Source organism: Vanrija pseudolonga, chromosome 3, assembly GCF_020906515.1.
Source record: "Vanrija pseudolonga chromosome 3, complete sequence".
In the NCBI taxonomy this organism is placed as follows: Eukaryota; Fungi; Basidiomycota; class Tremellomycetes; order Trichosporonales; family Trichosporonaceae; genus Vanrija; species Vanrija pseudolonga.
The window spans coordinates 4,254,051-4,264,484 of record NC_085851.1 but is presented as its reverse complement, the minus strand read 5'-3'; the positions used below and the strand labels follow the sequence as shown (position 1 = coordinate 4,264,484).

The 10,434-nt window shown below is 58.1% G+C and overlaps 4 protein-coding genes across 4 annotated transcripts; 1 reads left to right on the top strand and 3 right to left on the bottom strand.

Moving 5' to 3' along the window:
* Positions 1-353: 353 nt before the first annotated feature.
* Positions 354-2,064, bottom strand: SPCC417.10_8 (putative transporter; the record flags this gene model as incomplete). Its single annotated transcript, XM_062771734.1, has 7 exons — positions 354-601; positions 636-941; positions 1,000-1,034; positions 1,069-1,533; positions 1,567-1,720; positions 1,756-1,852; positions 1,888-2,064. The coding sequence occupies 7 exons, from the start codon at positions 2,062-2,064 to the stop codon at positions 354-356; spliced, it is 1,482 nt and encodes a 493-aa protein (XP_062627718.1).
* A 2,325-nt stretch (positions 2,065-4,389) lies between these two features.
* fmqE_0 (MFS transporter fmqE) lies at positions 4,390-6,374 on the bottom strand (the record flags this gene model as incomplete). The annotated part of the gene is made up of 9 exons (XM_062771733.1): positions 4,390-4,506; positions 4,543-4,662; positions 4,697-5,015; positions 5,051-5,105; positions 5,140-5,564; positions 5,605-5,654; positions 5,692-5,793; positions 5,976-6,082; positions 6,134-6,374. The coding sequence occupies 9 exons, from the start codon at positions 6,372-6,374 to the stop codon at positions 4,390-4,392; spliced, it is 1,536 nt and encodes a 511-aa protein (XP_062627717.1).
* Positions 6,375-6,922: 548 nt separating this feature from the next.
* Positions 6,923-8,341, top strand: LOC62_03G005208 (uncharacterized protein; the record flags this gene model as incomplete). The annotated part of the gene is made up of 6 exons (XM_062771732.1): positions 6,923-7,371; positions 7,409-7,536; positions 7,570-7,707; positions 7,745-7,931; positions 7,978-8,201; positions 8,252-8,341. The coding sequence occupies 6 exons, from the start codon at positions 6,923-6,925 to the stop codon at positions 8,323-8,325; spliced, it is 1,200 nt and encodes a 399-aa protein (XP_062627716.1). The 3' UTR covers positions 8,326-8,341.
* Positions 8,342-8,752: 411 nt separating this feature from the next.
* qutG_5 (Protein qutG) lies at positions 8,753-10,186 on the bottom strand (the record flags this gene model as incomplete). The annotated part of the gene is made up of 12 exons (XM_062771731.1): positions 8,753-8,827; positions 8,862-8,905; positions 8,947-9,037; positions 9,130-9,145; positions 9,185-9,358; positions 9,392-9,489; positions 9,525-9,620; positions 9,656-9,690; positions 9,788-9,843; positions 9,880-9,956; positions 9,995-10,075; positions 10,112-10,186. The coding sequence occupies 12 exons, from the start codon at positions 10,184-10,186 to the stop codon at positions 8,753-8,755; spliced, it is 918 nt and encodes a 305-aa protein (XP_062627715.1).
* Between the last annotated feature and the right edge of the window lie 248 nt (positions 10,187-10,434).

Genomic DNA, 10,434 nt, shown 5'->3' with positions numbered 1-10,434 from the left:
GGAGATGTGGCAGTATCGGGAGATGTGGTACATGCCGACACACAGGGAGGGCTTCCAGAGTTTCCTTCTCCACGCCCATTGGGATTGCGTCGGCGATCTTCACTACTGACAAGCGGCACCAACACTGGGCACTCATAGTCCACCGGTGGCTCATGCTCCACCTCTCCTGCTCCACCGCTTGCGGTTCAGCGCTCGTGCTCCACCTCTTGCGGTCCAGCACTCGAGCACCACCGCTGGCGCTCCACCGCCGTGCCGATCCAACTCGGCAACATCCAACCGCGAGGCAACCTTCTCACCCCGCCCACCAACACCCCCCGCCCTTACTCGCACACCACACTAGCATTACAACCCGCCTACAACGCATACCTAAAGTGCGGATTCTTCAAATCCGAAATGTCTTGAAGCTGAACGCTCGGGTCCGGCTTCTCAACGCCCATCTCCTTGTCGCGCTTGGCGTTGCGGTAGCGGTAGATGAGGTAGATGCCGGCCATGATGACGACGGTGATAATGTCCATAATGACAACGGTGAGCAAGGCGGGGGCGAAGCGAGGCGCGTCTTTCGTCTTGTACGTCTGAGGGCCGATAATGTTGCCGACGCACACTAAGGTCAGAAGGCAGAGCACCCAAAGACTTACAGAAGATGAAGAAAAGAGCATTAACCGTCGTCTTCTTGGTCCTGCCACCGACGTTGGTCGTGATGAGCGACATGCCGACGATAAGAGGCACCGCGAACGCCAGCGACAGATAGTTGCCGACCAAACGGCCGTACTTTAGGTTGAAGGGCAGGCCACAGACAAGAGCCGCGCCAAGAACACTGATCATGGCGCAGGGGATGCTGATGAGGCAGCGATTCTTCCACCTGTCCCCAGCCCACAGCGCAAAGATGATGAGGAAGGCGAGCCACGCGTTGGCAATGGCCAGGAGGAGGGCCTGGTGCGGGGCTAAAGGTCAGTCGTGTTCACCTCGAGCCGCTCCCACTCCCCCGCCCCCCGCACTCACTAAAGCCCATGCTGACAACCAGAATACCAAAGAAGCTACACATCAGCACAACCCCGAACCCCCACTCACTTTGAAATCGCTCCGTTGGGAATGTTGGTACACAGCGCGCAGAGACAATACAGGTAGACGACGGGGTCGCGGAAGCACTCCCAAACCTGGTCCCATTCCCACTTCTTCTCGGCCATGACAACCTGGTTCTCTGCCATGCGGGCCTTGTGGACGCGCTTCTCATCCTCGCTCTGGAGGAAGCTGGCCTTCTCCGGGCTGTCGGGGATGAAGAACCAGAAGAGGATACCGACGACGACGGTCATGAGGCCCAGGAGGATAAACAGCACACGCCAGCCCTTCATCGACAGGGTGCGCTTGACGTCGGCCTGTGCGAGTCCGTAGGCAACCGCGCCGCCAAAGATTCCGCCGAGGGTGTTGAAAGAGGCCCAGATACCCACGCGGGTACCCTGCTCTCCCTTCCTGTAGTACTGCGCCGTGATGAGGACCAGCGACGGGGCAATGCCTGATTCGAAGAAGCCAAGAAGGCTGGGGTCAGCAACAGCAAGCCACACTACATACAATCGAATAGCCAACATATGAGCATAGTTCTTGCCCACGGTCATCATACACAGGATGAAACCCCAGATGATGATCATGAGGGACGTGACCTTGGCGATGGGGAACTTGTGCAGGGCAAGACACATCGGGTACTCTCCCGCGAGATAGCCAAAGTCTGGGCGTCAGCAACCCACCAGAACGTGCACGTACGGAAGATACTCGCAACCCACGCATACTCGTTGACACCGATCCGAAGGTCATACTGGAATCCCATGACACTGGCGTACGTCAAGGACGTCTTGTCGAGCTGGCCTGTTAGCATCTTTGTAGCACGCCACGTACGAATTGAAGGCCGTAGATCGTACACATGAGCGGCAGCAAGCGCCAGTCAATCTTGCGGAGGACACGCTTGTCCTCCTCGGGGGTGATGGACGGGACGGGTGGCACCGTGGCCGACGAGTCGACCTTGGTGACATCGGTGTGGCCCACGGCGTGCTTCTCCGAGTCGATAGATGGCATTGTGGGAGTTGGCGGGAAAGGCCAAGTTTTCTGTCGCCCATCTTATGTATACGCTGCTGCGACATTGTGGCTTCACCCTACCTCCTCGGAGCACCGCGACTGACTCCGCACGCCTCGAGCACTTGCTGGCCCCAACTCGGGCACACAATCTCGTTGTCCCCCGCAAGAGTTCTTGGCTCCAAGACTTCCAGACTCTAGGTAGCCGCGAGACAGAGGGTCCGCCGCGAAACGGAGGGCCCTTGAACGCGACGATGGACGATGCGTGACGACCCAAGCCATATGCATAGACAGGCGCGACAACCGCGACATGCGCTAACCGGCAGCTAGATCGACGTGAGGTGCAGGGACGCGGTCGCGGTGGGCCATGTGATGTCACGCCGATTCTTGGCATCCCCCTCTTCTGTGGAGCCCTCCAGAATAAGAGGCGTGGGGCCAACCATGGCACCCTTGGCATTCGGCCTTCGTCAGGTCGTCCGCCATGATGCCTGTCGGGTGGAGCATCACGTGTACACTGCAACATTTAGGCACCCCGCCTGGGGCCTGTAAGCAGACCCAAGACTTTGGTTGCCCGCGGCTGTCACGATCTGCTCCGTAACATTCGGAGCTGACCTATCTCGACATGGTCTTTGGTCTGACATGAAGATGTGGAGCGGCGAGCGGGGCAGTGGTGGGCTTAGAAAAAAGGAATGACCCAACTCGGCGCGAGGTCACCACCAGACGTCAATCCCGCAGTGGAGCAGAGATTGCGGCGTTATCTTTGACTTTGTGGGTTTTCCGCAACGACAGAGGGAGGCACCCGCACAAGGTATGCTAGCTGGAACCAAACACGGCTCTAGCATGCCCGCCATAACCCGTCGCCCATTGAGACGACTTGAATGGGAACGGTTCGAGTTTCTTGGCAGCCAAGAGATGTCGCCGCCAAGGCTGCGCCAAGTGACCGACCAAGACACCACGACTTTTCCGCATCGCCGGCGACGTGCAGGCAAGTCTACAGACGTTTGACCCACAATGTTGAAGGAGCAGAAGAACCCGCGTCGACAGCCAAAGCCCACCCTCCTAGGTTGATGGGCCCACAAGCCTTCAACAACGTCGCGCGCCCACGTCTCCATCCGATAGACACAAGCCGCGCTGCCTTGTAGTGACCCATTGTGCCATCCTCGGCGAAGAGCTCCTGCGCGGTCCATGGCCGAGTAGAGCGCGTCCGATAAGATGGACGTGTGCCTGGTATAGGTCGCGCTTGATCACAGGGCCGACAAGGTTCCAGGCTGAGTAGGTCGCATGAGCACGTCGTCCAATGTTACATTTGCGTGGCTAGTATAGAGTTTCGAGGGACGGGCTAGCAGAATGGAGTGGTTGTAGATGCAACCGGCGAGCTGAGCTGAGAACGGAGGTGTCGCCCACACAACAGCGCTGGCCGGCCTGGCGCAGGTATCAGCGGCTCGTAGCGCAAGTGCCCTACCTGCGAGTGCCCTCCAAGTGCTCGACCTGCGAGTGCCGTACCTGCCGCTCCGCGACCACCGCAAACCCATCACAGCGCTGCAATCCCCGGAAGAGTCGTGAGTCTCAGGCGCATTATGAATGCAGTCGTGAGCCGTCAATGACTTGGGAAAGACCAGTGCAGAGGTCGAGATGCGGTCGCTCGCCCGATGGACTCACAAGGGCACGCGGCGCGCCGTCGACCATCACCAGGATAACACACTCGCAGCAACCTCCACCCAGAACATCAAGCACCACACGCGGCATCCGGCACATCTGACCGCAGGCTCCCAGGCCAGGAGCGCCTGGTGACCTTTTCACTGGCCCCGAGAACCACAGACCGTTCTCGCTATAGCACGGCCGCCCCGGCGGCTTGACCGCGGCTTGACCCGCAAGCTCCAGAGTATGTGCGCCGTCGACCAAGTCGTCCTACATGCAAACCCCAGTAGGCAATGTCTCTGCTCCCTCCGGCGCCGCCGTGTTCTGTTCACCAGCTGAACGGGCGGCTCGTCACGTCGCCAAGGTTACGCGGCCGAAGGAACATCGTTTTGGCGCCTATCAAAGGCGGGGTGGTGGACGGCGAGTGCAATACTAACGCCCAAACTTGCCCGTCATTCAGCGCACGAGACACTGAGCTCGCAAGCCGCCCAAGCCACACCCGACAGGATTGTGGAGAGGGACGGCAACAAGTAGCAGCAGTTTACCAGTGTCACGGTTCACATGCCTATCTAGGCTAGAGCAGCACCGTCGCCACAGCGCTGGGTGCAAAGGTCGGGTTCGACCATGTTTTCATCACACCGACCTGCCGACGTCGCCGCTCCGCGCTCCAAGTATTCGCCCCAACCACCCCTAAGCCCCCTCCCCCTTGCCCGCCTTCTTGGCCGCCGCAACATACCCCTTCATCTTTCGCGGCGGGACACGGCTTTCGTACATTTCGTCGACCTCGCTGAACGTGCGGCCGCCAACCTGCGCAGTGTAAGCAAAGCAATACCCACAACATACCTCTGGGAGGATGAAAAAGTTGACGACCAGGCCGATACCGCCGAGACAGGCAAACAGGAACATGGTCTTGACGCCCCAGCCACGGGCACCCTTGCCAGTCGAGGCCAGCATGAGAGGGACCTACAGTCAGTTGCCAAAGCAACGCCCTACTCACCGTGTAACCAAACATGAGACTGAAACACATGGACATGCTGATGACGACGCCCGTGGTACGGGCGCGGAGTCGGGGCGTCGAGATTTCCGATGTCAGGCCCCAGCCAACACCCGCAAGGCAGCCGGCGTAGAACAGCACCCATATGCAGATGACGGCCAACGTCGCATTCAGGTTGGTATCGGTCCGTTCCTGTGTGCCGAGGGCCCCGAGAATGATATTGCACACAAAGCAGCCAGTGCCGCCGGTAAAGATGAGGGTACGGCGACCAAACTTTTCCGTGGTGTAGAACGAGACAATGACCATGGCGACAAGGAGAGAGCTGGGGTCAGCACTACCACTTCCTGCACCACCTACTAGACAATGCACGTTGCCTGGAACGGCTGCTTGATACCAGCTTGCTGCAAAAAGTCTACACCGTTAGCGTTGCCGTCGTCTCAACTCACAAGTAGCGTACGAAAAGACCACCGACGCGCCCGACCACTGGAGCATGATGACGCCAAAGAAGCTCGCCATGGTTCGCTTAAAGTTGGTGCCCATGAAGATTTCCCTGTACGTCGATGCCGCTATGTTGCGACGCTGTGCCTGCTCATGCTCCAGCTCTGTCGCCATGACCAGGTACTCGTGCTCAACGTTGTAGCCGTCTACACTACCATTGAGCTTCTTCAGTGCAGCCTTGGCCTGGTCCTCGAGGCCCTTGCGCGCATAGTACCATGGTGACTCGACGATGAACGGGAGGCAGACGAGGAAGAGACCGACGAGAACCCATTCAGAGTAGATGGCAAGTCTCCAGTGGTGCGGGTTGGTGACATTGACCACTTCGAGAGCGATAGCCGAGGAGAGTTGTCCGAGGGCAAGGAACAGGCCGTAGCTGGACATGTCAGGACGAGCAACACTTTGACTACTCCTACCAGCAGAGCAGTGCACCACGGTTCTGAACAGGAGCGACCTCGGAGATGTACTGCAGTGGTTAGGCGTCGCAGCCAGACTGGACTCACCAGGAGAGACGTTGCCTGACCCATGCCTCCGGCAAGTCCAGCAACCATCTTGGCACCCAGCCAACCGGCCATGGTGGTGACAAACTGCTCCGCAAGCACACCCTGCGACCATTAGCCCATGCCGAGGATCTCGACCCACGGCAACGACGGCGACCGCCGACAGCAGGAATGCCACGCGACGGCCGTACTTGTCGGCAATGAGGGTGCTAAATTGATGACCAAGGATTCCAAACGCAGCACCCTAAGGCGTCAGACAATGCCCAGTCGCGCAGGTATGTACTCACCGTACCGCCCCACGCAGAAACGTACTCGGCGGCGAGAGACTTCTTGCCGGTAGCCGGGTTGTAGGTTCCAAACTGGTCGATGAACCCGACGTTGCTAACGATGCTACCTGCAGTGGTTGTCAGCACGATATCACGGCACGAGAGCCACGCCAACGCACCGGTGATCGAACCCTGGTAACCCTCCATCAACACGCACACGCCGCCAAAGAAACAGCAGAGGGTGGCCCGCCAGAATGTCTTGGTAGTTTGCCAACGGGAGAGGTGAAGAAACTCGCTGGCAATAACCTTCGTGTCGGTGTCAGAGTTGCTTCCAGGGGCTTGCTCATCCAGAAGCTGAGGCGAGTCCTTGTAATCGCCAGCGTCGTCAGCGGACGGTTTGACGGCAGGAGCGAGGGACATTGTGTTGAGGGCTTGAGATGCGAGGGTAGGGAGCCGTCGAGACCGAGCCTCTACGCTTTATACAGCGCACATCCAGATAGAATGAGTGATGAATTGGTACCCAACGTGCACGCTCCTTCTGATAGATGGCGCTGAACGTGTCGAGAGTCGCACAGTAGATGCCGGTGACAGGCCGAACACACGAACTGTGGAAAGTCTGCGGGTTATCTGCGGAACCTCTGTGGCTACGGGGCACACGGGGGAGATTGTGTAAGCGCAGCGATATGAGCAATCGATGCGGGGAAGCTGTGATATCTAGCCATAGCTTGGCAGCGGTGTTTGTGTAGAGGCGCAAAGACGTTTGAGCAAAAAGCAGATGATCTCAGTGTTGCTCAGTGGAAAAAGTGCGGGTTAATCGTGCGTTTATTGTGGGGCCCAGGGTTTGCTGTCCCTTGACCACGTTTGTACCGAAGCTTTGGCTGATGAGGAAAGCATTTGTGCCAGTCTTGTTTGTACATAACTCGCGTCATGTAGCTGTAAGCATCACCAGTCGCCTGACCCTCACCGCCATGTCCCCATCCAGATACCCCCAGTACGATGTCCGCAAGGTCATCCACTCGATCAAGAACCCGTCCCCCGACCTTGTTCACGTCTTCGCCCACCGCGCATCGCGCTGCCTCGGCTCGTCCACCGAGAACAGCTTCTCCGCTGTGGCCGCTGCCGCGAGGGGCGGCTACGAGGGAATCGAGATTGATATACGACTCACCAAGGACAAGCAGGTGGTCGTGTTTCATGACGCTGGCATGGGCCGGCTGACTGATGTCGAGCCCCCAGCAGGGGATAGCTACCACAACCCGTTCACTGGCAAGGGCTACTCTCCCCTGGTGAAAGACACCAACTGGTTCGGCGAGATGGAGCATCTTCACCTCCGGGACGACAGCGGGAATGTGACGCAAGTGATTACGTCGAACTCTTCTGACTATCGCAGCACCGAGCACCCCATCCTCCTCAGTGAACTGTGAGCTGGACCAGCCTAAGCACTCGCTGACGTCCAGCCTCGAGTTCATCCATGACGAGGACATCAACATACTGGTTCAGATTGACGTCAAGGACCTCGATGCAATGGCCTATGCGTATGATGTGATTGCGCAACATGCCAACGCCGCTGGTGTTCCCGCAACAGGTGAGGGCGTTGCCTGTCACTGCTGACTCCCAGAGTGGTGTCTCTGGAAACCGAAGGGAGAAGTGTTCCCGACGCCCGAGGTGTGGGAGCGCCAGGAATGGGTCCAGAAGGCTCTTGCCTGTGGTGATGCCCCACCATTCGTCCTCTTCTACGAGCATGAGGATGACACGGGTGCGTGATGGCCGCCGACGACGCTGACGCGCCCCAGTTCTCCCCTCAATCAAGGCTTGGGAAAACTGCGATTATTTGATCAACTATGAGCTCCACGTCCCGCGTGTTGGAGGTATCCTCCAGTCAGCGCTTGACTACATCCTGGGGCAGGGCAAGGGCGTGGGGTCGTGGTACATTGGCGGAGACTTTGCCCGGCGCTATTACACCGGCGATGGCCAGATGAGGTACGCAATGGGTCGACCAGCTATTGCAGTAGCTGACACGGCACAGCTGGGACGACTCGTCCCTGCGTGACCAGATCCTTGCTTCAGGTCCATCTGTCAAGATCATGTACCGTGAATGGTATGCCCAAGTGGTGATGGAGGGAGCTGACATGTACAGGCATGGGGTCGTTGCCGCAGGTGGTGTTCTTGGCCGTCCTCCGAGCGCGGGCGACCACGATACTCGCGTCGACCTCTCCGCCCTCATTCAGCAGGGCTGGAGCTACATTGTCGGTAAGTGTCCCAAGTCACCCGGCTGTCTGATGAGCGCTAACAGCTTCGAGCTGATCCCTTTGATGATCTCCACGACAGAATGACGGACATGGGCAAGAGGAACGTGGGCCGCATCATGGCTTAGGACAGGCTGTGCGTGGTTTATACAGCAGCATTGATAGGTCTCGATGCATTTATTGAATATATGGGCGTGAACCAAGGCTGTAACGGCTATAACTTCTTCTTTAGTGGCTCGAGGGGTCTTGAAAGGAGCTCTCGATTGCTGCAGGTGGTGTCAGTTAACAGGACTACTGACCGGGCATCTCGTGTTAGTACGACGTGCTGAGCAGCGGCATTACGGGCTCCCATGCTTCCCCTTTACTATGATGGCCACTCATTCGACCAAACAGCTCCAGTCGGAGACTGCCCCACGAAGAGCTCAGTCAGGTCCTAGCAGTCAACTACCCCACGAGCAGTCAGGTCCGAGATTCGAGACCGCTCCGCTCCACTCGACAAGATCACACCGGCCAACTTGCATGCAGGATTTACCGACTACAATGCTAGACCAACTCTTACGGCTCAATGTCGTCGGTCAAGTCGTAAAACTGGGTAGCAAACTGTCGTTGGACCTCGAGGCCAGTCTCTCCCTGCCCGTCAGCTGAACTCAGGCCTGGAACTCACTGGTCCCGGGGCAATGTTGCGCACAAATAGGTATTTGCGACCAACTGAACAGGTTTAGCAGGATCATCACAAGCAGGAGCCTCACCAATCAGCTTCCTGTCGACCTCTCCTGTGAGTGCGGTGTGCTTGCCGCCGAAAGCAGCCCCGCCCGCCTCTGTGAGAATGCAAATGCCGGCCTGGAGTCAACGCCCCGCCCACATGCCCAGCACTCACGCAAACGTCCCATGCCCAGCACTATTGTTAGCGGGTGTTTAATACTGTGCCTCACTCCGATCTCCCAGTGCCTGGGCGGACGTTAGTCATGAAGAGTCAACGTCACGCACATGTCCTGTCCGCCGCTGGCTACCTGGCAAATGTTGAGCGAGGCGCACCCAATCGAACGGAGCGAATGGACCATCTTTCCGCCAAACTCTGGCTCGCCGGCCAACTTTTCGAAAGTCCTCAGTCTCGAACTCAGAACCGAAGGCCGTCGCGATCCGCCAATATCGACCGAAATGCTGCGGTGAGCGGGTCCTCCTTCTCGAGCTCACAGTGCGTGACCTAGATCTGCGAGGGGCCGAGGCTTGCCAGTGATAGGGAGGCGCGTCGTCTGATTGAGATACGCGCCTCGGCCAGCTCCGGCTGAGTACTGCCGGTGAGCTACACAGTTACTTGCCTACTCACGAGCATGTTTAGGAACGGGTTGTAGACAACTCCAACGACAGGGACACCGCCCACAGCCAAGCCGATGGATGTCGCCGCCATGGGATAGCCATGGATCTGCCGTCAACATCAGATGGTGACTGCGACCTTACAAAGTTGGTCGTGCCATCGATGGGGCTTGACCAAGCTGTCAGCACTAGGTTACAGGGCTCCTCGGCGAGGCCGCAGGCTCACTCCACTGGAAACAAGTCAGCCACGTGCACCAACAAACACTTCCGACATACCAATCCAGGTCGGCTTGTCCGAGATGACTTGACCATGGTAGGTCTCCTCACCAATACTGTTGCTCAGCCAGACACCCAGGTGGAGCACTCACAACTGGTGCTGAGGGTACGCCGCGCGAATCCGTCCAAAGATGAAAGCTTCGACGGCCTTGTCGACCTCGGTGACAAGCTGAGCCGCGTCAGACCTCCACGTGTCTAGCTTCTCACGTCAACGGCGTTTGCCTTGGTCTGGGCCACCGACTGCGACTTGAATATACCAGCCTGGCCCTCCCGGATCAGATCTCCGGCCTGCGCTGTTCAGATCGAGTCTCTCCCAGGACGTACGTCGCGGGCAAGCTGGATAGCAAAGGCCAGAACCTCGTCAATGTCGACACGGGAGTCAGCGTTCTCCTTGACCATAGCAACTATGTGAGACTGCGGTGTCATCTTCATGAACCATGCCTTCCTCTTATGCATGATATGTACATAGGTTGATGATGATACACTGACTCGCAGCTGCCCGCCATTTCTCCACCAGACCCCGCAGTATCTCCACTCCCCTCAGTTTGCCCGCAGTTTTCCCGCAGTTTGCCCACTCGACCCCATCCTAGATAATCAACGCAAGTCGCTCGCACCATTGACCTGCTATCGCGACTGCACTTTGCGCT